The 24786-nt window shown below is 54.2% G+C and overlaps 1 protein-coding gene across 3 annotated transcripts; it reads left to right on the forward strand.

The window, feature by feature from the left end:
- Positions 1-2245: 2245 nt before the first annotated feature.
- PLCD1 (phospholipase C delta 1) lies at positions 2246-24723 on the forward strand. 3 transcript variants are annotated; one of them, XM_023187653.2, is made up of 15 exons: positions 2246-2495; positions 11966-12130; positions 15724-15952; positions 20581-20710; positions 20809-21040; positions 21677-21878; positions 21965-22109; positions 22187-22336; positions 22429-22587; positions 22808-22967; positions 23080-23196; positions 23602-23780; positions 23871-24003; positions 24074-24223; positions 24365-24723. In XM_023187653.2, the coding sequence occupies exons 1-15, from the start codon at positions 2462-2464 to the stop codon at positions 24448-24450; spliced, it is 2271 nt and encodes a 756-aa protein (XP_023043421.2). In that variant the 5' UTR covers positions 2246-2461; the 3' UTR covers positions 24451-24723. The 3 variants fall into 3 exon arrangements, 2 of the variants coding, with proteins under 2 accessions (XP_023043421.2, XP_023043420.2); XR_002725466.2 differs by lacking the exon at positions 2246-2495 and adding an exon at positions 7346-7684 and having other exon boundaries at positions 23602-23677; XM_023187652.3 differs by lacking the exon at positions 2246-2495 and adding an exon at positions 7346-7684.
- The last annotated feature ends 63 nt before the right edge of the window (positions 24724-24786 follow it).

A 24786-nucleotide genomic window follows, 5' to 3' on the forward strand; every position in this document is an offset into this window, starting at 1 on the left:
CACCCTCACACAGACATGGAAGACTGGGCATGGTCAGGAGAGTGAGATGCCAGAAACTCCCCCATTAAAGAACTAGTCTTTGGGGCATGTGTGGGCCCTCTGTGCACCCAACTAAGCCTGCCAAATAGCCCTCTGAGTCACCGGGATCTCAGGGGATCTTGCATAGGCAACTGAGAACTGGGTTTTGAGGAGGGTAATTTAGGCACCTGGCCAGGGCTGGGCCCACAGACAGCCCTGGGAGTTGAAGGCAGAGGGAGTGAAGGCAAAGGGAATGGAATCCAGCACATCTGTGGCTTGGAGCAAAGCCTCTTTGCCTCCGCTGAGCTCCAGTCCCTCCACACATGTTCCATCGTACCGCATAGGCTTACCCCCAGCAGGAACCAGCAGAGCACCTCCCAGCCTGTGAGAGCCAGGAGGGGCCGACAGACTGGGGAGGAGAGGAGAGGACTGGAGTGAGGGCTGACCCACAGCTCCGAGCAGCCGCTGGGTTTCTTTATGAGCAGGGCGGGGCCCAGCCCTCCTGTCTGGCAGAACCTGGTTGCTTGTGCCAGCTCTGAGTCAGCAGTGCCCATCCTGCCCAAGAACCCTGGGCTAGGGAGGAGGCTGCAGCAGCTCCTATGTCTGTGTCAGGGGCCAGAGGAAGGATTCTGTGAGGTGGGTTTGGAGCATGCAAAGAAAGAGCCTGGTTGCAGCCCCCACCATGGTACAGAGACAGAGGGAAAAGAGAGGCTCCCAGGTAATGTCCTGGCTTGGGGCCTGGGGCTCAGAGTTGGGAGATGATGTGAATACATAGGAATGATGACTGAGATGAACCCATGTCCACTCCTGGTGTCAGAGTTTCATTGTGATGCTGCCTAGGAAGAGGAGGGGGGCTTGAGGAGGCCTGACTTGCTGAGTACAGGGGCTTGCAGGCTCCAGGAGTATCAGAGGTGCAGGTGGTAGGCTCCAAGGCCTGAGGAGGCCCCCAGAGGGCAGAAAAGGGGACTCTTCTTCCCCGCTGGCCCCCTGTATGGAGGTCCAAAGCAAGGCCTGCCAGTATGGATTTGCTCATCCCTCAGCAAACATGGGGTACGGCCCTGGGCGGAAGGGAAACCAAGGAGGGACCTGACAGGCCTGCCCAAGGCAGGGGTGTTCGCACTGCAGGACAGGATTTGAGCTGAGTGCCAGGTAAGGGGTGAAGCCCCATCTGTGGAGAAGGGGCATGCAGAGCATGGGGCTCTCCAAAGCCCGGAAGTCCTGGTCCACTTTTAACTCCCAGAACCAGAAGACTGACCTTCAGCTGTTCCACATCCCTTATTCAAGGCCACCCAGGCCTAGTAGGGCCCAGATGAGGAGGGATTGGGATAAGCCCTGCCCCCTCGTCCCAGAGCTGGTCCGACTAGCTTTGCCTGACTCTCACATTGGCCTTATCAGCCCAGAAGGCCTGGGTGGCTTCACTAGGGGGCCTAGCACCCCATCCTGGGAGGCCCTCTGGGGGCTCTCTGACACCAAGAGCCCAGTTTTCCCAAGGGACTCTCCAAAGGCGTGGTGGGCAACAGGATCCAGGGATCCTCCCAGGGTCTATAGTGGGAGGGGTCTCTGGGCAACCTATAAAGGGGGTTTTCTGGGTCCCAAGAGTTAGGGGGTGGGTCTGCATAGGGACCTTGCCCAGACAGCCCCTTGGGAGGCCACCTGAAGAAGGGACCCTGGGGATCCTCACCCTCGGCTGCATGGATCGCTGGGGTTTCGGGATATGAGGGGCTCAAAAGTGAATTCCGTGCACCTGCTTGCTTCCCCTTCCACCCGCAACACTCCATCAAAGGCACTCTTGGGGTTAGAAACCTCCTAGCGAGAGGGAAGGGGACCCTCCTCCAGACAAGGTCCAGGTATTGCTCTCTGAAGACCTTCTAATCGTGTCCGTGCACACATTTCGCAGAAGGGAAAGCGAACACTGGGGAGCTGCGGCTGGAAGCCTGGACGCCGCGTCTCCCTAGCTCAGCAGCCCGGCTGGGCGTGGGACCTTACACGATCCCTTCCCCGGGATGACGCCGGATTCTTTCCAGCATCACCCCGACCTCAGCGAGGCGCCCACAAACAGGGCGTGGGGCCCGGCCGCCCGCGGTAATGACAGGGCCCGCGGCCCGTGGGTGGCGGCGGCGGAGGAAGCTGGAGGGATCTGGCTATTTCTGGTCGGGGCGCACCCGCTGGCCCGGGCCAGGGTTGGCCAGTCGTCCGGGCCCCCAGCTGTGCCCTCCCTCTGGCGTCCCCACGAGGGGGCGGGGAGAGACGCGGGTTGGCGGGCTCAGGGGGCGGGGGCGCAGGCCGGTGGGGGCGGGGCGGTGTCCCGGGACCACCCCCAGCCTCCTCCCACCGCGATCCATTCAGGTCCCTCCACCGCACTCTGTTTGGACCCCAGGCCGCCGGTGCTGTCGCCACTCACGTGAGTCCCGCGGTGCCCCTCCCGCCGCGCCGCCCGTCGGGCATGGACTCGGGCCGGGACTTCCTGACCCTGCACGGTGAGTGCCTGGCCCGCGCGAGCGGGAGACCCTGCAGGGGCTGACGCCTGGAAAGCCGTTCCGGGCCCTGGACAGGGAGCCCCCAGCTACTTCGGCCGCCTCCACACCACCCCGGGCCCTCTTCTCTGCCCCTTCACCGGACTGGGAAAAATCTCAGCCCCCGGCTCCCTGGGTGGGACTGCCGGGCACTACCCTGGGCGTTTCCAAGCTTGTCCGAGATCTAGCCTGGGGGGTGGGCGGGCGGTACGGGTCTGAAGACTTCTCTCCGCCTCGCGGACCCCCTCGTCCTGGTCATGAATGTCTGAGCTCTATGATCCCGCTCGCACGGAAGGGCGGAGAAGGAAGGAAACAGCATCCGAAAACGACCAAATTCTCCTTGCCCCATCCGGGCCGCCCCAGAGGCTCCCCAAAGCCTGGGCGTGCCTGGACCGCGTCAGGCCGCGCGGGTGTGGCGGAGTAGGGGCTAAGGGGGTGGGGCGAGGAGGTGTGCAAGGTTAACCGTGGTCGGGCCATGCAGCCTTAACTGCCCAGCGCAGAATAGTCAGCGATGCCCAGGCTGGGAGAAGCAGCCCGATCCCCTCATCTGCAATCCTCCTTGGGGGACAGGACCAGGTCTCAGCTGGAGCTGCTTGCTCCATCCTTTGTCCAGCAGAGCTTTGTTTCCTCTGATAGGAGCCAGCTCTTTGCCCTTTCGCTGTCCCTCCAGCAGCCAGGGAAGCCTGGGCTCCAGAATGCAGATCTGGAGGCCTTCTGGGAGGCAGGAGGATGGGGAGGATAACTTTGGGCGCCTCTTTGCTCCAGGACAGGCACTCACCTACTCTTGGTGAGCTTGCCCTCCTGCCCCTCCAGATCACTTGCCAGCTCAGCAAACCCTGCTCCTTTCATACCAATTACTGCTTTACTGTATATCCCTCACTTTTTTAGTACCCTTGGGGTTGGAGACTTTAGTGGCCACCACCCATCCATCTAAACTGTTCATGGACATAATAGATGGGAAAGAGAAGGGCACAGTCTTCTAGCCTTCCACTAGAGTCCCCCTGGAATTTAGAGATACTTAGAGATGTTCCCATCAGCCAGCCTCCAGTCTATCTCGTGTTCCCCAGTTGGCACAGACCCAGTCCTCCTGGCCCAGAGAGACCTTGTTCTGTGCCCAGAGCTGTTGCTTTTACACCAATAGCCTAGGCTCCTTAAAGCCACCTTGTCTAGATGAGTCATGGAGTCCCTGCCCCTTCCAGTGCCCCGTCTTCTTTCTTCAGGCCAGTGGTGTCTTTAGTGCGCCTGCCAGACTAGCAAGAAGGGAGGCTGGGCAGCTGAGAGGACACGGCAGAGACCTCTGCTTTCTCTCTGACACAGCGTCATTCCTTGGCTCCTGTTGGAACAGGCTTCATCCTCAGTGTCTGTGCCTTTGTTCAGTTTCTCTCCTAAGGCAGCCCTGGTATCTTTTCCATGGAGGAAGACACACGGAGGTTCAGTCAGGACCTCCCAGTCCTGTGGCATAGGCTTGGCTGCCCTGGCCCACCACATTTGAGACCAGTCTCCCAAATGCCTAACTCAGTCCAGCCTTTCCTGAAGGGTTGACATGAACACTGTGACCCCAAACTATTTTTCCTGAAGGCCCTGCCACTTTTGGCTCATCACCCAAAATTACCTCCTTAACTGCCATCTGTCTACACTGCAAACCAGACAGGGAAATAAGAACCTGTCAAGGAGGATGGTTGGTGGGAGGGGGTGGTCACTGTGCCCTGTGCTATTCCAGGTTGTCTACACTTGCATTGGAGAGTCTGTATCTGTTTCACAGTGTGGGTACCCCAGCACTGGATGTGCTGCCAGACCACACTCTCTGGCTTAGGGCTCCACACTCTCTGGAAGGAGCCCAGAGGGATTCCTTCTATTGGCCTGGGGAGCTATGGTGCTCACCTAGATGTGACATGTCCCTTCTGTCCTCACCCCAGATGCATGCAGAGGGAATGTAGTTTACTGGCATAGATTCCGAAAGCAAAGTACCTGGGTTCAAGCCTTGGCTTTCTCATCTCAGACGAATCCCTTGACTTCTCTGTGTGTCAGTTTCCTCATCTGTAAAATGGGGAATAATACCATCTACCTCATAGGGTTGCTATGAAGATTGAATGAGATATCTACACAGCAGTTAGAACAGTGCCTGGTACTCAGTGAGAACTATGTTCCTGCAGGAGGCCCCCTCCCCAAGTTTCTATGCCTTATGAGTTGCCATCTATAGTTCTTTGGGAGATAATGGGGGCATCATAAGGTAGTTCCTAGTCAGGGAAAATAGTACCAGAACTAGATTCAAGAGTGAGCCAGCCAGCTCTTTCTAGTGCCTCTGAAGCCCTCAGACTGATACGACAGCTTCCATTCTCCTTCCTTCACTTACTTCCTCCACTCACTACGCCTGGACTGGCTTCTCTAGCAGGTTCCCCGATGTGCCCAAAAAGACATCACCTCCCAGGGCCCTCCCCTCACTGAACACCCCCTACATACACACTAACTCTTCCTACACCCAATCCCTTTTGCCCACCGCCCCCCCTGCCCCGCGAGAGGTGCCATTTGTAAAAATAGAAAATAGAGGGACCTCATCTTGGCCCCAGGAGACCTGGGCTCCAGGCCTATCTTTGCTTCTACTTACTGTGGGTCTGAGAATCATCCATGGGATAGCAATACATATTTCACAGTAGGTGTTGTGAACATAAATACCAATGGGCATAGGAATTCTAGGTTGCCCCAAAAACTAGTCCTCCAAGAGATGATGATTCCAGAACTTTTAGTAAGTTGGGGTGGCCAGCTCCTCACCTACCTATGTTCCAAAGCTGTCTGTCCCTAGGCTTCCAGGCCCATGCTACACAGGCACACACTGATCCACACCAATCTTAACTTTTTGTGCCACAGACCACTTTGGCAGTCAGGTGAAGCCTGTAGACCCTTTCTCAGGATCATGTTTTTATTTATTTATTTATTTATTTATTTATGAGACAGAATCTCACTGTCACCCAGGCTGGAGTGCAGTTTGCACCATCTTGGCTTACTGCAACCTCCGCCTCCCGTGTTCAAGGGATTGTCTTGCCTCAGCCTCCGGAGTAGCTGGGATTACAGGCGCCCGCCACCACGCCCAGCTAATATTTGCATTTTTAGCAGAGACGGGGTTTCTCCATGTTGGCCAGGCTGATCTCAAACTCCCGACCTTAAGTGATCCTCCCACCTTGGCCTCCTAAAGTGCTGGGATTACAGGTGTGAGGCACTGCGCCTAGCCAGGATCATGTTTTTAAACACAGAAAATAAAATAAATAAGAATTCAAAGGAAGCCAATTATTTTGAGATGTTATTCTATCTACAGGCACTTGAGGGGTCTTTGGTCTGGTTAAGAACCCCTGCACAGTTTCTCCATAACACAGGCTCCCTTTGCACTCTGCTTCCTCTCTCCAAAGAAGAATAACTTTTCCGCGTTCATATTTCAGTTCATCTACCTTGTCCATCTATTCACCTTGCTAATGATTTATTCTCTCTGGTATGACCTTAGGCAAGTTACTCTGCGCTTCAGTTTCTTGTTATTACTGCTGTGCTTGTCTGTGCCAATAACCAGCTTTGCCAGTGACTCACTGTCAATGCTGGTGACTGGAGCTGCAGTGCAGCGAACTGGGGGAACTATTCAGAGGCTGAGAGTAAAAGAGTGAGTCAGGCCTCTGGGTGGTGTCCTGACCTTGGCACACAGTAGGGGCTCAATAAATAATTACTGGGTGAATGAAAGGGAATTTGTGATGTACACGAAAGGACCCACTGTTGCCGAGCATATTGGCAGCAAAGTTTTGTGCAAAGTTACAGTCGTTCTCATGTATTCATGAAAGCCAGCTTGGGTTAATGGGCTCATTTTAAGATCAGCATTTTTTCAAGAATTTCGTTTGCATCCGGCACCTTGGGGATGATCACTTTGGTGGTCAAACCGAGAGAAGCAAACAAGCCCACCTGAGGTTCACAAATGAGGCAACAGCAAGCTGAGTCGCAATGAATTAGTTGAGCAATTGAAGTAACATACTTGGGGGGGCTCGGTGTCTGGCCCAGGCTCTATCCTCGGTCCCGCCTGGCCTCGCTCCATTCAGGTCCCCGCTAGACTGCCGCCCTCCTCCCACTGGGACTCTCCTCAGCTATTTCTCCCCAGACTCAGCCCTTCGGTTCTGCGCCAGCCTCCAAGGTGGCCTTAGAATTGGCCGCTCAGGCTCTCTGGTCAGACTCCGCCCACACTGCCTCCAGGGCCCTGCCTCCGCCCCCGCACCGCCTCCAAAGCCGAGGGCCCGTCCCTCCCTGCCTGGACACCGCCCTTCCAGTGCGGAATCCTCCCAAGCTCGCCTCCTGGGCCCTGGCCCCGCCCCAGGGCTGCTTCCTGGGTGTGGCTCTGCCTCCACGTCGCCTCTGGAGGAGAGGCTCCCGGCCTGAGCTCCGCCTCTGGGCCTGACCCCTACCTCTCCCCGCTGCCTTGGCTCTGGTCCCGCCCCCAGTCCGTTTTCTGTCCTCTGGCCCTCGACACAGATTTGCTTCCTGGGTTATGGATTTGTCCCACTATGCCTCCGCGGGTCCCGGCACCTCCTCGGTCCCGCCTCCTGGGTTCTGGATCCACCCCCCATTCCCCCTCCGCCACACCTCGACGCCGCTCTCTCCCCACCTCCAGGGGGCATTGGTCCCACCCCTCTTGGATGGCCCAGCCTTTTGGGGTCTGACTCCGCCCTCCCTTAGTCCAGATTTTCTTCTCGTCCCGCCTCCTGTGTTCTGACTCCCCCCACCGCCTCACTTTGCCTGGGTTTCGCTCTCGCCTCACCTTCAGGGGGCATAGGTCCCGCCCCTCGTGGACTAGCTCCGCCTCCTAGAGTCTAACTACCGGATTTCCCTCTCGTCCCGCCCCTCCGGAGTGAGCCTCTCCTCTCGAAGTCTAGCTCCTCCCTCCCACTCCTGGACTCCGCCCCTGCTCCCCTCCAGGGCGACAGTTCCGCCCCCTAGACCAGAGCAGTGGGTGTCGTGAGCATAAAACACTGGAGGCAGCACTCACTGTCCTGGATCCTGCTTCACGCAGGCAGGGGCACTGTGGAACGCCATGCAGTGCCTGGGGATCCGGAGCCGGAGCCGCTCCAGGGAGCTCTACCTGCAGGAGCAGAGCCTTAAGGTGGCGGCGCTCAATGGACAGAGGCTGGGTAAGGGGCGCAGAGCACTCTGAGATCTGCGAGGAATGGGCAGGCAGCTGGAGCAGGACGCCGACCACTTGTCCCTTAACTTGGGGCCATTTGCCTTGGAGCCTTTAATTGGACATGTTTAGTACTTATGTGAGTGTGTGGCCCACTGTGGGGCAGTGTTTGCAGTGGTAGCACGTCGGGGTGAGTACTAGGGCAGTAAGACACCCCTTCTCATGATTTAACTCAGCCCTTCCAAAGCTCCCCATCCCTTGTCACCTGATGCCCTCCTGTTTACAAATTTCTGAGGCACTGGGTGTGTGGCCTGGTGTGTTACAGGTATGACTGTGTAACCAATGAGATAATCTGCAAGAGTTTGTGCTTCAATTTGATCCTGTGCGAAAGTGTGCCTGTATGTGATGAGTGTGACAGTGGTGATCTAGTATGGGACCCAGTGCCGACTGAGTAGTTCTGTCACGACTGTGGTCTGTGGTGGAGCAGTGTGTAATGATGGTGATGGTGTGTAATGTGAAACAAAGTGTGTGACATTGTGGCACTGAGGGTGGCTGCTTGTAACCCAGTATGACAGCGTGTGATCTGTTGTGATACCGTTCAACTGAGTGTGACTGTATAACCAGTGTGACAGTGGGTGACCCAGGGTGACTGAGTGGTTTTGTCATTCAGTTATGGTGTGTGTGTTACATGGATTTTCTGATGTTCTTACTCTGTGGCAGTGTATCCCTTCACAGTGGCTGCATAAAGTTTCATAGTGCTGACCCTGTGGGTAAGCTACCTGCTTCTGAGTCCTGACTCCACTATGCAACTTCCTTGAGCCTCAATTTCCTCTTGTGTAAAATGGGAATAATGACAGTGCCTTCCTCAGAGGGTTATTGAGAGAATTAAGTGCATGTGCTAAGAACAGTATCTTATTTAAATATTAACTATTATTATGGGAGCCTCTATCATCATCATCATGTTCTGGCACTGTACGTTGTGTGGCTATGCGTGACTAAGTGAGACACTGTGCAACTCCCTGTGACAGTGTGTAATTTTGGGGGGCAGTGTGTCATTGTGTGTGGCTCATTGTCTCTTTGAGGTTGTGTGAGTGGTGGTCTAGTGTGTGTCTGTGTATTTGTGTGGCCATATCTGTGTAGCTCTGTATCGCTGTGGGTCCCAGTCCCAGTGTGTGTTCGTTATGCATCACCCTAGGTATAGGGACAGGACTCCTGGCACCTCCCTCAGCTTCCCACTGGCACCTGCAACACCCTGTATGCCCCACCACATGGCAGTCTCACTGTGCACAGCTAGCCTGGGCAGGCTACAAGGTCAACCCAGGGTCAGCTCACAGGCCCCTCACCACCACCCTCCCACAGGAGGAGAAGCTATTAGGTTGATGCAAAAGTAATCACAGTTTTTGCTATTGAAAGTAATAGCAAAAACCACAATTACTTTTGCACCAAACTAATACTATGACTGGGTTGAGTAGGGCTGGGTGAGGGGTGCCACAGACTTTCTGGGTACTAAGGGAGCAAGGGTGGTGGGGCAGGCAGTCCAGAAGCTTCAGAAACAGAAGGGCCCCAAATGAGGCTAAGAGATGAGGGCACCTGCCCGGGTTTCTTAATGGTCCAGAGGGCTGTGGCTATCACCTTTCTGGAATTATCACTCTGGAACTGATATCCACCTTTTAGAAACTATTGTTGGCAGCTGGAGGTTTATCTCTGCCTGACTGTAGATAGGGCCACAGCCTGGCTCCAGGACAGGATGAGTATGTCATCTCTTTCATGGTGTTTTCCAGAACAGGAGGGTGGTGCTCAACTTCTACTTCCTGGCTCCCAGCTCCATCCCCATATGTGCTGCCAGCAGTGGCTTGCCCTGATGTATGCCCAGCAGGGTGCTGGCAGAGGGTAAGGAGATGTCCCTCTCAGCTTTAGAGGGACATCAGCCTTAGAAGGGATAGTGGAATTCCCCACTGGAGGCCGGAGGTGGCGCTGTCCTCTGGCAACCTGGGAACTCCTTTCTCCCTCCTCTTGTCTCAGGCTCCTCAGACACAGTCAGTAGTTGGGAATAGTCTATCAGAGCCCCCTTCTTTTCCACTGGGACTCCCCTTGGGCTAAGAGGGAGCTGCTCACAGTAAGGCAGAACAACTCATCAAGTGGGTAGACAGACCTGGGAGAAAGGTGGAGGAAGGTCACATCAGACTGTCACCCCGAGGAGGCCCAGGGATGCCTCCCCCACGCTGTTCTTAGCCTAGTGCTGATGGGGGAACAAAAGCAGAAAGAGGGAAGGGAGTTGCCTAAAGCTATAGGAGGTGGATGTTAGCACTGGCCTCTGTTCTGACTGGAAGCAGGAGACTGGGGAGGGATAGAGATGTGTGAGCGATTGAAGGCTGAGGAAGTGGTCCAGAGGGTTCTGTGAGCCCTGAAGATATGTGGGACAGGCTGGCTGGGGGAGGGGGCATGTATAAAATGGGAGAGGCCATCCATTGTTGGGGATCTGGGCTCAGAAAAGAAAAGGCCTGTGGCTTTGTGAGGGCTTCCCCACATAGGCTTAGGCTCAAGACCCTCAGACTAGACACTTGAAGTCCGGAGGCTGCCACTGTGCTGGAGCAAAGGACAGAGATTGCTGATGGGTCACATAGCTCTGGGGAGAGAAGTGAAGTGGCTGATTGACTCTCAACAGAGCTGGCTGCTGGACTATACGTGGCTAGGGTGATACACGCATACATACGCCCTTATAGATGTTTCTATATTACACCAGTGGGTTACTAAGGGTTGGGGTCACTTTTATCAACTTCATCAGTTGGTGCAGGACCTGCTGGGTGGTGAAGGCTCTGGCATCCTTTTGGTGCCTCCAGTCTGGGCCTGGTAGGACTGAGGGCATCGCATCTTTGGGAGCCCACGGCTCTGAGAGCAGCAAAAGAGTGGGGCAGGACTGGGGCAAGCAGCCAGGTTCCTCTCTGTGGGCTCTGGGACAGGACCTGCTCAGCTTCAGAAAGGGATGCACTGCGCCTTAAAGCTGCTGTATCCTGGCCGGGCGTGGTGGGTCTCACCTGTAATCCCAGCACTTTGGGAGGCCAAGGCGGGTGGATCACGAGGTCAGGAGATTGAGACCATCCTGGCTAACACGGTGAAACCCCATCTCTACTAAAAATACAAAAAATTAGCCTGGCGTTGTGGTGGGCGCCTGTAGTCCCAGCTACTCGGGAGGCTGAGGCAGGAGAATGGTGTGAACCCGGGAGGCAGAGTTTGCAGTGAGCCGAGATTGCGCCACTGTACTCTAGCCTGGGTGACACAGCGAGACTCCGTCTCAAAAAAAAAAAAAAAAAAAAAAAGCTGTTGTATCCTGAGGGGTCCCAGACCCTGGGCACTCTGAGATGGGGCTGGGGCAGCGAGGGACAGGGCCATCCCAGCAGGCCAAACACAGGCTACAGTGGACTCATCTGTCTCTTCTTGGGGCAAGGATCAGAGACCCACCATGTGGGCTCAAGTCAGAGGTGGAGGGGACAGCAAGGGTAAGGGTGGCAGAGATGGGCACAAGGGTCCCACAGTAACCACAATGTTGACACCAAGAACCCCAACTGCCATTAGCTCAGGGCCTGCACAGATTCAGGCATCATCTCATTGAACCTAGAACTTTCCTTTGAGGTGGTTGCTATTATTATCTCCATTTCATAGACAGGAAAGCAGAGGCCCAGCAGCGTGAAGTCCCTCGCCCAGGTCACACAGCTTGTTGGGAAGGGCACCTGAACCTAGGCACAAATGATTCTGGAGCTATTGGAGTTGGGACATCGTTTGGCTCCATGACGCTCTGGGGTCTGTTTCCCTCTGTGTCTGTCCCCCTTTTGTCTCCCTGCTTTGCCTAACCTTTTGATCCCAGCTTCCTTCAGTTCACTCTGACCCCTAAGTGTGACCAGGAGGGGCTCACCTAATCTTTCAAAACCATCTTTCAGAACATTTCTTAGGGGCCTGGTCCTCTAGGAACCAGGGGTTCTTGAATTAGCTGCCTTTCTTTTGTTCATTCAGCTGTGGGTGGTAGGTCACCGTGTATAAGTATGGTCTTGGGTGGGCAGGTGTCCCGTTTGCATGGTCACCTTAGCTGGCAATCAGGGATGACTTCCTGGAGGAAGGCAGGCACTGGGAGCAGGTTGGAGCGTGGGTGGAGGAGGGAGGAGTAAACAGAGCTGAGGATGAGGCTGGGTGAAAAGTGGGCTCTGAGAGGGTCCAGAGGTGGGCACGGCCAGTGAGGGGCCTAGGGCATCAGGGAAACCAGCGGAGAAGGTGGCATCTTACTGGCTTTGCTCTCCAGGCCTGCAGGATGATGAGGATCTACAGGCCCTGCTGAAGGGCAGCCAGCTCCTGAAGGTGAAGTCCAGCTCTTGGAGGAGAGAGCGCTTCTACAAGTTGCAGGAGGACTGCAAGACCATCTGGCAGGAGTCCCGCAAGGTCATGCGGACCCCGGAGTCCCAGCTGTGTAAGTGCCCTGGAGTCACAGGGGAGGGGATAGAGTGTGGAATCTGCTCAGGGCTGGGTAAATATAAACGTCACTCATGGATCAAAACCACAGATGGGGAAACTGAGGCCTGGCCTGGTGGGGCATAGGTCATTTGTACAACCTGGACTGGCAATGGGGAAACTGAGGTTGGCTGGGGTTGGGGAGCGGGGCCAGTTAAATTGCCTGTCGGGAAATTGAAGCCTAGTCTGGGTTGGAAAGGGCAGTCATGGAACGAGGACCACAGATGGAAATGGCAAAGCTTTTGAGGGATGGGGATACTTAACCATGACCACAGATGGGGACAGCCAGGCTCAGAAGCGGGGAGAGAGCTGGACAGTGTTGCCTGAACTCACAGGCCTCCGCCCAGGCATTTGTGAGGAGGGAAATTGGGCGGATTAGGACTCCAGCTGTGGTGAAGGCAAAAGCCGGGCCCAAGGTCCAGGCAGATAAGGTACTTCTGGGGTTGAGTGGCCAGGGTGGGAGCTGGGGCCGCAGGAGGCAGCTCCTCCCTGGGACTGGAGCTGCAGGAGGGTTGTTAGGGCAGAGCAGGACTGGGACACACAGACAGAGGGCACTGCTGGGGAGCCCTTGTGGGTCTGAGAGCTTTCTGGAAGCTTCTAAAAAGTCCAAGGAACCCAAGTCTCAGGCCACAAATAGAGCCTCCTGCAACACCTCAGGGAGAAGAAAGCTCACTTCTGCCCCTTAAAGGACAGAATTCCCTAAAGATCCTATAAAGTGAGATGTCTCCTTCTATACCTTTACTTGGTGAGGAAATTTTAGGCTGATGCTGTACAATTGAACAATGATGGGAATGTTCTATATCTGTACTGTCCAGCATGGGAGCCACTAGCCACTTGTGGCTATTGATTGAGACCTTGAAATGTGGCTAGTGTGACTGCCGAACTGAATTCTCACTCTTATTTAATTTTAACTAATTTATATTTAAATAGCCCCAGATGGCTGGTGGCTACTGAATTAGACAGTGCATATAAATCATTGCAGCCTGGGTTTCATATAGTCAAGAACCCTGGAGATCCCTCACCTGTTCTCCTGCCATTGGCTGAGGTGTGGGTGGGGAGATGGGGGCAGGTCTATGGGGAGTGAGACTGGACATGGGTGATAAGCCCAGGTAGGAGGAGAGCATAAGGAAGAGGAGGATCCACCCACCGAGGGTGCCCCAGGAGGGTGTCTTTTACCCAGAAAGGGTCTGCCTGGCCTCAGGACACTGGACAGGACCCTGAGAAGGTATGGCCTGGCAGCCTGTGGCCTGTGGAGGGGCTGAAGGTAAGGCAGGACGGGAGCAGGACCAGTTGCGGAGAGCCTTGGGGCTCTCCACACAGTCCTTGGGGCTATGTGCCATGCAAGATTTCCGAGCAGGGCAGGGCAGAGGAGGGTCTGAGGGGTAGGGGCTCCAGAACATTCTGAGGAAACCACACACACACACACGGAGCCCCAGCTCAGCCTGCTGCCACACAATACAGGAGTGACCGCCTGACCTTTTCTCTGTCTGTAGCGCCAGACAGGCTCCTTCGTGGGGCTCTTGCCCTGATATGGGATTTCCTGTTAGATGCTGGTGGGTGGGAGCACAGTGAGAACGAGATCTTACACTCTGAGCCCTGGGGGTTCCTTGGAGCCCACCTACCTACCGATACATATGCATGACTCCCAGTGTGTACCTAGCTCTTGGGAAGCATGAAGCGGGAGACAGAGGAGTGGAAGACCCAGGCCTTTCCTTGCAGGAACCACATTTGGGCTGGCGAGAGGAGGACCTAATATTGCGACAGCTGTGAGCAGATGGGCAGGAAGGGCATTGCAGGCAGGAGGCCCAGTGTGAGCCAAGGTGCAGGGTGAGGCGGAGGAACAGCCATGAATGGGAGGCTGAGGGGCTGCGTCCTGCCAGGAGGAGGGGCTGCAGGGAGCCAGGTCCAGGGTCAGGGAGCCAGGTGTGTGCAGGTATGGAGCAAGGCCTGAGGGGGCTTTCTGCCAGTCAGACGCCTGAGACGGGTCTCGTGCTACACCTGCTTTGTTGGCTGCCTCCCTTCTCTGGGTGAGCGGTGAGACTGTTGTCTTCAATTGCTCTTTACCCTCTGGGAAACAGAGCCAGGTGAGGGAGGCCTGGAATAGCCTCCCCTTCTGCCCAGTTTTCTTTGGCTCTGCTTCCAGCTTTTTAAGTCTCCCCAATCCTGCCACTACTACCCACCCCCATAACTCTGGTTCCCAGAGGCCAAAGGTGTTATCAGAAGTGAAGGATCTGGAGTTTCTCTCTGTGCGGGTGAGGGCGCTGGCCTTGGGGGGTTCCATGGCTCAGGCTTCCTGTTTTCATTCCTGACCCAGGCAGCTGCAGCTGCACCCTGTGTGCGGCCGTGTGGGTCACCAGGGGCTGCAGGCAGAGGGATTAAGCAGTGCTATCCTCTGTCCCCGAGATGGCCCTGGGCTCATGTGTCCCACTCCTCAAAGCCTGCAGCCCAGGCTGGCACATGCTACATTTGTGGGCCCTGCAGGTGGCTAGGAGGCCCCTGGACACTCAGAGTGGGTGGGCACAGGGAGGGACAGGTGGACTTCAGCTAGAACCGTCTAGGAGCCTGGACAGATGGTTGAGGATGGCTCAGGATGGGGGCATGGCAGGGGCAGAGCCTGGATCCTGCTGCTGGGAGGAGCAGCATGAGCCTGGCTGGAAGAACTGGCTCCTGGCCAGGCCATGGAGGGCACATTGGAAGCGGGGGTAGACAGGGCCTGGCATCTCCCTGACGCTTGAAAGGCTGGGCTGTGACGGGAGGGCCCTCCCCTTGGCTTTTCTAAGGGCAGATTGATGTAATCTCTCAGACCCCTTCAGGGCACCCTCCAGTTTGCCTCTTGGGATTGGGGAAGGCAGAGTCTTCCTGTATCCCCTGCCAAGGGGCTCCCTGAAGTCAGGATACACACAGCTGCACAGAGGGCATGACTCTGTCTCCTCTCCCATTCAGGGCTTCTCCCTCTGTCTTCAGCCCTCTGTCTATAGACCCCAGGGCTGGGGCTAACTGAGGGTGGTTCCAGTCTCTTGAATGTCCGGGAGAGGGGCCCCGTGGCTCTTGTGGCTATGTCGGGTCAGGACAGACCCAAAGTCCAATACAGTCAGAAGGGTATGTGGCCTTTCTCTGTCATGGGCCCCATATGCCAGAGTGGTCTGTCTGCATCTCTTAAGAGCCCTGCCCTGCCCTGCCCTAGTCCTCTCCCTGGGGCCCTGCACCCCCCATCACTGAGACAGCAGGCCTGGGGTCCCAGGTGCCCTTTCCGCCGCTAAAGTCTGTCTTTCTTTCACCTTCTGTCCCTCCCTGTGCATCTCCACTGTGCCTGCAATGACTGTGTCTCATGCTCTGGCTCCCCCTCAGTTTCTGTCTTCCTTTCTCCTTTTTGTCCCCCCTTATCTGACCTGCTGCCCCTCTCCTTTCCCTCTGGACTCAAGGCCTGAACTCTGGCCCTGGCTCTGTGTCTCCAAGCCATGCCCCTCTCCACTGTGGCCTTGGCCATGTCAGGGTCAGGGACTGACCTCACAGCATTCTCTCCCTCTCTCCTCCACCGTCCCCCTCTCGCAGTCTCCATTGAGGACATTCAGGAGGTGCGAATGGGGCACCGCACGGAGGGTCTGGAGAAGTTCGCCCGTGATGTGCCCGAGGACCGCTGCTTCTCCATTGTCTTCAAGGACCAGCGCAATACACTAGACCTCATCGCCCCATCGCCAGCTGATGCCCAGCACTGGGTGCTGGGGCTGCGCAAGATCATCCACCACTCAGGCTCCATGGACCAGCGGCAGAAGCTACGGCAGTATCCTTTTGGTGGCAGTGGGTCAAGGCCTGGCTTGTGGGCACTGGCTGTGGTTATCCCCAGGGCAACCTGGGTATGGAAGGTGGTGTAGGTACTTTGGGCTGCCATAACAAAATATCATAGACTAGGTGGCTTAATTTATTTTCTCACAGTGTGGAGGCTGGAAGTCCAAGGTCAGGGTGCCAGTGCGGTCAGAGCCTGGTGAGGGCTGTCTCCTTTGCTGGCAGATGACTGTCTTCTTGCTGTGTCCTCACATGGTGAGGAGAGAGACTAGGTTCTCTGCCGTCTCTTCTTGTAAGGGCACTAATCCCAGCACAGGTGCCCCACCCTCATGACCTCATCTCAACCAAGTTATCTTCCAAAGGCCTTGTCTCCAAATATGATCACGTTGGGTATTAGGGCTTCAACATACAAATTTGGTGAGTTGGGGGGTTGGGTATACAATTCAGAAGGGAAGGAGGGAAGGTACATGAAGCCCTCTTTGGTCTAGTCTGACCAGAGCCCAAATAGCTCTGCTGCTCCTGATACTCCCTGTGTCCCCGTCTGTCACCAGCATGGAGTTGGGGGTCTGGGGAGCCTGAGGGGAGCAACCTGCTGCAATGGGAGACCAGTCTTGGGTGTTTTAATCATGTTTTCTAGAGTTACTACACGATTTCCCTCTGGGAGTCGGGAGGCCATAGTACCCTCCTGTGCCATTCTTTGGGGAGTGATCAAGTTCCCCTGGGTCTGGTGTGTAGGCCAGTCTGTGGGCTCAAAACAAATTAACTTCAACATTTAGTTACACAGTGACACACTGGTTTATGATTCGAAGGGTCAGGCTTCTGGCGTGTACGGATTAGGGTGGAGCCCGCTCTCTCCATTTTTTATGGCACCTTTATTGAGTATAATTCACATACCATATAATTAACCCATTTAAAGTGCTGAACCTGATTCAGTGCTTTTTAGTATATTCACAGAGTTGTGCAGCCATCACCACAATCAATTTTAGCACATTTCCATCACCCCAGAGAGAAATCCTGTACCCCTTAGGAGTCACTTCCCATTTCACCTCAACCACCAGCCCTCGACAGCCACTTATCTACTTTCTGCCTCTATACTTTCCTGTTCTGGGCATGTTACAGAAACGGAATCATGGAGTCTTTTGTGACTGGCTTCTTTCATTTAGCATGATATTTGCAATGTTCATCCATATTGTAGCCTGTGTCAGTATTTCATTGCATCTAGTAATATGCTATTGTATGGATAGACCACATTTTATTTATCTCTTCACCAGGTGATGGACATTTAGACTGTTTCCACTTTGGGGCTTTCATGAAGAATGCTGATATTAACATTTGTGTATAAGTTTTGGTGTGTATATATGTTTTCATTTATCTTGGAGTAGAATCACTGGGTCATATGGTAACTATGTTTAACCTTTTGAGAAACTGCCAAACTGTTTTCCAAACAGGCTGCATCAATTTACATTCCCACCAGCAGTATACGAGGGTTTCAGTTTTCTATGTCCTTGACAACACTACATCTTTCTTTTTGATTATAGACACCCTGTGGGTATGAAGTGGTATCTCATTGTGATTTTGATTTGCATTTCCCTAATGATTAGTGATATTGAGCATTTTTCCATGTATGTTTATGTATCTTCTTTGGAGAAATATCTATTCAGGTCCTTTGCCCATTTTTTGGATCATTTATCTTTTTATTATTGAGTTGTAAGAGCTCTTTATATATTCTAGATACAAGTCTTTTATGAGATTTATGCTTGCAAATAATTTCTCCATTCTGTGGGTTGTCTTTTCTCTTTTTTGATGGGTTTTTTTTTTTTTTGTTAGAAAAGTGAAACAGTGAGAGTGGAGAAGGAACAAAGAAATCTGGAACTGCTTGTGATCAGTTAGTTGTAAACAGCCCTGCACTCAGACCAGACTCTTCATATTCTTTGAAGCATAAAAGTTTTTGGTTTTGATGAAGTGTAATTCATATACTTTATTTCTTTTGTTATTTATGTTTTTTGGCATCATCTTCAGGAAGGTTTTGCCTAATCCAAAGTGCTGGGATTACAGCAGTGAGCCACTGCGCCCGGCCTGAATTCTCAATTTTACTCTGTCTAGATGTCTGTCCTTGCACCACTACCACAATATTTTGGTTTCTGTAACTTTGTAGTAAGTTTTGAAATAAGGAAGTGTGAGTTCTCTAAATTTGTTTCTGTTTTTGTTTTTTTTTTTTCAATATTGCTTTAGCTATTCTGGGTCCCTTGAGTTTCTGTATGAATTTTAGGATTAGCATGTCAATTTCTGCAAAGAAGCCAGCAAGATTTTGATAGGGATTATATTGAATGTATAGATCAATTTGGAGCATATTCCCAGTATAGTAATGTCAAGTCTTCTGATCCATGAACATGTAATGTCTTTCCATTTATTTATGTCTTCTTTCATTTTTTCAACAGCACCTTATGGTTTTCCAGGTTTTGCCCTTAAACAATTTCTTTAAAAGTATTTTATTCACTTTGCTGCTACTGTAAATGGAAATGTTTTCTTAATTTCACTTTAAATTTTTCATTGCTGGTGTATATCCACTCCTTAGGGGACACATTTTGAGCCCTGTTAATTTCCTTTTCTGTGTGCTTTTGTGCATTTGAAAAACTTTTAAGTGTTATTTCTCAATGGCACATCTGCCTGATTCTGAGCTTTTTAAAAAGCACGATTCTATGGCGTTTTTGTCATAATCACAACTTTGGCAGAGCCTTGACCTTAGACAATCTCGTGCCCTCTGCAGAGTCCTGCTGCCTAGATCTTACGATCATAAAGCCATTCTAATTTATAGTGCCTATACTCAGTGAAACATTATACAGCCATTAAAGCTGTTTATGGAGACTACGCTAACACAGGGAAATAATTATGATATAATGTTACACAGAAAATGGACTACAAATGTATGATTTCCACTATTTTTGGCAGATGCATCATTAGGCAAATTAAAATCCAGAAAGGCTGGGCTGTGTCTCACACCTCTAGTCCTAGCACTTTGGGAGGCTGAGGCAGGTGGATAGCTTGAGCTCAGGAGTTCAAAACTAGTCTGGGCAACATGGCAAAACCCCATCTCTACAAAAAATACAAAAATTAGCCAGCCATAGTGGCATGCACCTGTAGTTCCAGCTACTTAGGAGACTGAGGTGGGAGGATTGTTTGAGGCTGCAGTGAGCCATAATCATGCCACTGCATTCCAGCCTGGGCAACAGAGTGAGAGACCCTGTCTCAAAAAACCAAATAAATAAATTAATTAAATTGCAGAAAAAAATATTAGGAGGAAAATGCAAATATCAGAAGCTTCTGGAGGAGGTAGGTGGATCTTTAAAACTTCATTCTAGGCCAGGCATGGTGGCTCACACCTATAATCCCAGCACTCTGAGAGGCCAAGGCGGGTGGATCACTTGAGGTCAGGAGTTCAAGACCAGCTTGGCCAACATGCTGAAACCCCATCTCCACTAAAAATACAAAAATAGCCGGGCATGGTAGCATACGCCTGTAATCCTAGCTCCTCAGGAGGCTGGAGCAGGAGAATTGCTTGAACCCAGGGGGCAGAGGTTGCAGTGAGCCGAGATCGCGCCAGTGCACTCTAGCCTGGGCGACACAGCAAGACTGCATCTCCAAAAACCAACAACAACAACAACAACAAAAATTCTAACATATGTTTTCCAAATTGTATATATGGGTATATATGTGGAAAAGAATAATTATGACAGAAAGCCAGGTGAAAAAAATTCAAGTTCAGCATGGTCCAGCCAAGCACAAGATTCGTGTGCCGAAGGTTATTCAGCAGGTGGAATATCCATTTCTTTAGTGTTGGATATTTATTATTATATATTGTATGTTGAAAACCAGTCCAGATGGCTCACATCTGTAATCCCAGCACTTTGGGAGACCAAAGCAGGAGGACTGCTTGGGCCTAGGAGTTTGAGACTAGCTTGGGCAACATAGGGAGACCCTGTCTCTACCAAAAAAAAAAAAAAAAAAAGCCAGGTGTGGTGGTATGGTGCACACCTGTAGCGGGAGAATCACTTGAGCCTGAGAGGTCAAGGCTGCAATGAGCTGTGATTGTGCCACTGCACTCCAACCTGGGCGACAGAGTGAGATCTTGTTAAAAAAAAAAGAAAAAAAAAGAAAAGGAAAGAAAAAGAAAGAGGGAAGGGAAGGGAAGGGAAGGGAGGGGAGTGGAGGGGACAGGAGGGGAAGGGAAAGGGAGGGGAGGGGAGGGGAGGGGAGGGGAGAAAAGGAAAACCAGAAGGATATACTTTGGAATGTTAATAGTACTTATCCCTAGGTGATAGACTATGGGGGATTTGTTTGCTTGTTTACTTTTCTGCATTTTCTAAATTGTCTACAGTGGGCCCTTTTATAGTAAGAAAATAAATGTTTTTAAAAATTTGAAAGGTTTGAAAACCAGCAAATAGAAAAACATCCCTTCATGGGATGTAACATTTTTCTCTGAAGAGGCCACTGAAACGTGGATGTGTAGTAAGTCAGGCCTGCAGGGAGCTGTGGCTATAGGTGGCTTCAGCTGGAGTCATTCATGGCTCTGGCTGGGACCTTGGTGGGTTCCAGGATTCCTGGGTTCTTTCCTTACTTCTTACCTAGCTGGATTCACTCCTGCTTGCGAAAAGCTGACAAAAACAAGGACAACAAGATGAGCTTCAAGGAGCTGCAGAACTTCCTGAAGGAGCTCAACATCCAGGTGGACGACAGCTATGCCCGGAAGATCTTCCGGGTGAGGCAGGAAGTGGGGGCTGGGGCTGCCTGTCCATGGGGCCCTTGACCCCGGCCCAAGGCCTGCTCTGAGCCCACCCGGCTGTCCTGGCTCTGCAGGAGTGTGACCGCTCCCAGACAGACTCCCTGGAGGATGAGGAGATTGAGGCCTTCTACAAGATGCTGACCCAGCGGGTGGAGATCGACCGCACCTTCGCCGAGGCCGCGGGCTCAGGGGAGACTCTGTCGGTGGATCAGTTAGTGACGTTCCTGCAGCACCAGCAGCGGGAGGAGGCGGCAGGGCCTGCGCTGGCCCTCTCCCTCATTGAGCGCTACGAGCCCAGTGAGACTGGTGAGAGCCTGACCAGGGCCTGCCACCTGCAGTCGCAGTGCCTCACTGGGCCGGGAGACCCCTGGGGAGACTGCAGCCAGAAAGAAGGGAGCTGGAGGGAAGGGGCTGCCTCAGCCAGCCCCGCGCCCCTGCTCAGCACTTTCCAGTCCCATGAAAGCCGGCAGATGAGAGACAGGGCTCCCGCATCCCTGCCCTTCCCTGGTCCTGTTTCCCTCTTAGCACCTCCTTCAGGGGGCTTTGAGAACCTCTTCTTCAAGAAGCCAGAGAGATGGCTGAAAAGCAGATGCTACTCCTGCTTCTTTTTTTGTGCTCATTCTGGGCTAGCTTTGAGATGTGATAGAGCAGAGAAGATGGGGCCCTGCTCTGGAGGGGCCTCCAGTCTGGGGGTACAGAGAACGGGGAGATGACACCCTGTCCTCAGGGGTCTTAGAGTGTGCAGACAGAGGAGGAGGAGGAGACAGGGCCCCACTCTGGAGTAGCCACAGTCTGGTCGAGAGCCTCAGACTTATCCTAATTCCAAGAGCTCTGGAAGACTGGCTCAGGACAGGCAGGCAAGCGGGTTCAGAGGGCTCCTCTGTCCAGATGGGTGGGCAGCCGGAGGCTGGCTCTGACTGGCAGTGGCCTCCTCCCTCCTAGCCAAGGCGCAGCGGCAGATGACCAAGGATGGCTTCCTCATGTACTTACTGTCAGCCGACGGCAGTGCCTTCAGCCTGGCACACCGCCGCGTCTACCAGGATATGGGCCAGCCGCTTAGCCACTACCTGGTGTCCTCTTCGCACAACACCTACCTGCTGGAGGACCAGCTCGCTGGGCCCAGCAGCACTGAGGCCTACATCCGGTGCTGTCCAGGGAAGCCTTGGGGCGGGAGTCTGGGTGGGACCCAGGACGGGACTTGGAGGGTCCTAGCTGCCACCCTCCCCTCAGGGCACTGTGCAAAGGCTGCCGCTGCCTAGAGCTCGACTGCTGGGACGGACCCAACCAGGAACCAATCATCTACCACGGCTATACTTTCACTTCCAAGATCCTCTTCTGCGATGTGCTCAGGGCCATCCGGGACTACGCCTTCAAGGTGGGCGTGCCCCTGGCAGGTGAGGAGTGGGATGCTAGGGGTGTCCCACCACTCCTAATGTGCCCTTGGGCCTGCAGGCATCCCCCTACCCTGTCATCCTGTCCCTGGAGAACCACTGCACCCTGGAGCAGCAGCGCGTGATGGCGCGGCACCTGCAAGCCATCCTGGGCCCCATGCTGTTGAACCGGCAGCTGGATGGGGTCACCAACTGCCTGCCCTCCCCTGAGGTGTGTGGTGGGGATGTGGGATCCCAGGGGGACGGTGGAGAGCCTGGCCGGGAGGCTAGGTGTGTCTTGACCAGTTGCCCCTCCACCCCTAGCAACTGAAGGGGAAGATCCTGCTGAAGGGGAAGAAGCTCGGGGGGCTCCTGCCTCCTGGAGGGGAGGGTGACCCTGAGGCCACTGTGGTGTCAGACGAAGATGAGGCTGCTGAGATGGAGGATGAGGCAGTGAGGAGCCGCGTGCAGCACAAGCCCAAGGTTTGAGGGGGAGCTGTGGGGTGGGGCAGCCCGGGCCTTCCCCACCCCCAAACCCTGGGAGGTCTGCCTTGTCTCAGTTCTCTGTGGCTGCCACTCAGACCCTCTGCCCTGCTCTGTCTGTCTGTCTCCTTCTATCTCTCCGTGCCTGGGTTTCTGGCTTTCTCAGTGCCTACCCTGCCCCAACCACTGAATCTAACCCGGGCCTCCCCGTGGCCCCCAGGAGGACAAGCTCAGGCTAGCACAGGAGCTCTCTGACATGGTCATTTACTGCAAGAGCGTCCACTTTGGGGGCTTCTCCAGTCCTGGCACCCCTGGACAGGCCTTCTACGAGATGGCGTCCTTCTCTGAGAACCGTGCCCTTCGACTGCTCCAGGAATCAGGTGAGGCCTGGCTCCCCACTACTCCTCTGCTCTGTTACAGAGAGAACTGGCAGGGCAGTGCTAGGGCCTCACCAGGAGGCCTCCACTGCGACTGAATCACACCTCCCCTCAGGAAATGGCTTTGTCCGCCACAACGTGGGGCACCTGAGCAGAATCTACCCGGCTGGATGGAGAACAGACTCCTCCAACTACAGCCCCGTGGAGATGTGGAACGGGGGCTGCCAGATCGGTACGGGCTGGCTGGGGCTGGAGGAGGCCTGGAGGAGGGTTTCAGTCCCAAGGTGGGGGGCCTGGAGCCTCGAAGGCCATGCAGTGGAGCTCTGAGGACCCAAGCAGGGTCAAATGCCGGGGCTTGTGGAGCTGGTAATATCCGTCTGGAAATATCTGCCCACCAGCACGTCCCAGTGCCTGAAACCTCATTAGCACACTAGCCCTTTGATTTCTGACACGAGAAATGGAAGGTGTGGTTAGCGTGGTGGGTCACTGAGGGTGGCAGGTGGGCAGCAGGCATTGGAGTGATGCTGTGCCCTGATAACTCACCATGTGACCCTAGGCCTCAGTGTACCCTGAGCAGGCTGTGCTCTAGGGCTCCAGGGCCAACCCACAGCCTGCGACTGCTCTGTCCTGCCTGTAGTGGCCCTGAACTTCCAGACACCTGGGCCAGAGATGGACGTGTACCAGGGCCGCTTCCAGGACAACGGGGCCTGTGGGTACGTGCTGAAGCCAGCCTTCCTGCGAGACCCCAACGCCACCTTTAACCCCCGCGCCCTGGCTCAGGGGCCCTGGTGGGCACGGAAGCGGCTCAACATCAGGGTACGCCGGACCCAGGAGGGATAGGTGCCGATGGGCCTCCCTTCCCCGCTATCACTCCTGAACTGTCCATTGTCCCCTGCCTTTCCTCAGGTCATTTCGGGGCAGCAGCTGCCAAAAGTCAACAAGAATAAGAATTCAATTGTGGACCCCAAGGTAACAGTGGAGATCCATGGCGTGAGCCGGGACGTGGCCAGCCGCCAGACTGCTGTCATCACCAACAACGGTAGGTGCTGGGCCCGGGCTGGGCTACTAGGCTGGTGTCCATGCTGTTGATATGGTGCCTGTCCCCCTAGGTTTCAACCCATGGTGGGACACGGAGTTTGCGTTTGAGGTAGTTGTGCCTGACCTTGCCCTCGTCCGCTTCTTGGTGGAAGATTATGATGCCTCCTCCAAGAACGACTTCATTGGCCAGAGTACTATCCCCTTGAACAGCCTCAAGCAAGGTGAGTGTCAAGAGAAGGGGACGGCCAGGTTGGCGGGAAGCAGGGCCTGGTATCTCTTGGGCTGGGGCTGGCTGTCCCTTGAAGCATCCCCCGAGTGACCAAAACTCTCTCTGTGTTCCCTCCTGCCTGTCCACCCACCAGGATACCGCCATGTCCACCTCTTATCTAAGAACGGGGACCAGCATCCGTCAGCCACCCTCTTTGTGAAGATCTCCCTCCAGGAGTAGGCTGGAGGAAGCCAGGAGGGTCCCCCCGAGTGGGCTGGGCCCTCTGTCCACACGTGGGGACAGGGCTGGTGTGGCTGCTCCCAGCCTCTTGCTCAGAGCTAGGCCCCCAAACTGCCTTCAGCTCTAACATAGTGTCTGCTGCTGCCTCCCTGGGGACCAGGAGCTAGCCCAGTCCCTGGAGCTGTCCTTCATTCCGTTAGGAACAACACTGCAGCCCTCTCCACCCTCTGGCCGGCCGGTGGTCAAGGGTTTTTATAAAAATCACGATAAGATGAAGCCTTGTGGTCTCTTTACCTGGATGCCAGAAAAATCCCCTGTGAAGCGTGTGTGTGTGTG

This window comes from Piliocolobus tephrosceles, chromosome 2 (assembly GCF_002776525.5).
Source record: "Piliocolobus tephrosceles isolate RC106 chromosome 2, ASM277652v3, whole genome shotgun sequence".
Taxonomy (NCBI): domain Eukaryota; kingdom Metazoa; phylum Chordata; class Mammalia; order Primates; family Cercopithecidae; genus Piliocolobus; species Piliocolobus tephrosceles.

Bases quoted from the DNA above. Each gene is read 5' to 3' on its own strand.
- PLCD1 (XM_023187652.3), top strand. From the start codon at position 7,588: ATGCAGTGCCTGGGGATCCGGAGCCGGAGCCGCTCCAGGGAGCTCTAC. The intron at 12,131-15,723 runs GTAAGTGCCCTG...CCCCTCTCGCAG, and splicing joins GACCCCGGAGTCCCAGCTGT to TCTCCATTGAGGACATTCAG. The intron at 23,197-23,601 runs GTACGGGCTGGC...TCCTGCCTGTAG, and splicing joins GAACGGGGGCTGCCAGATCG to TGGCCCTGAACTTCCAGACA.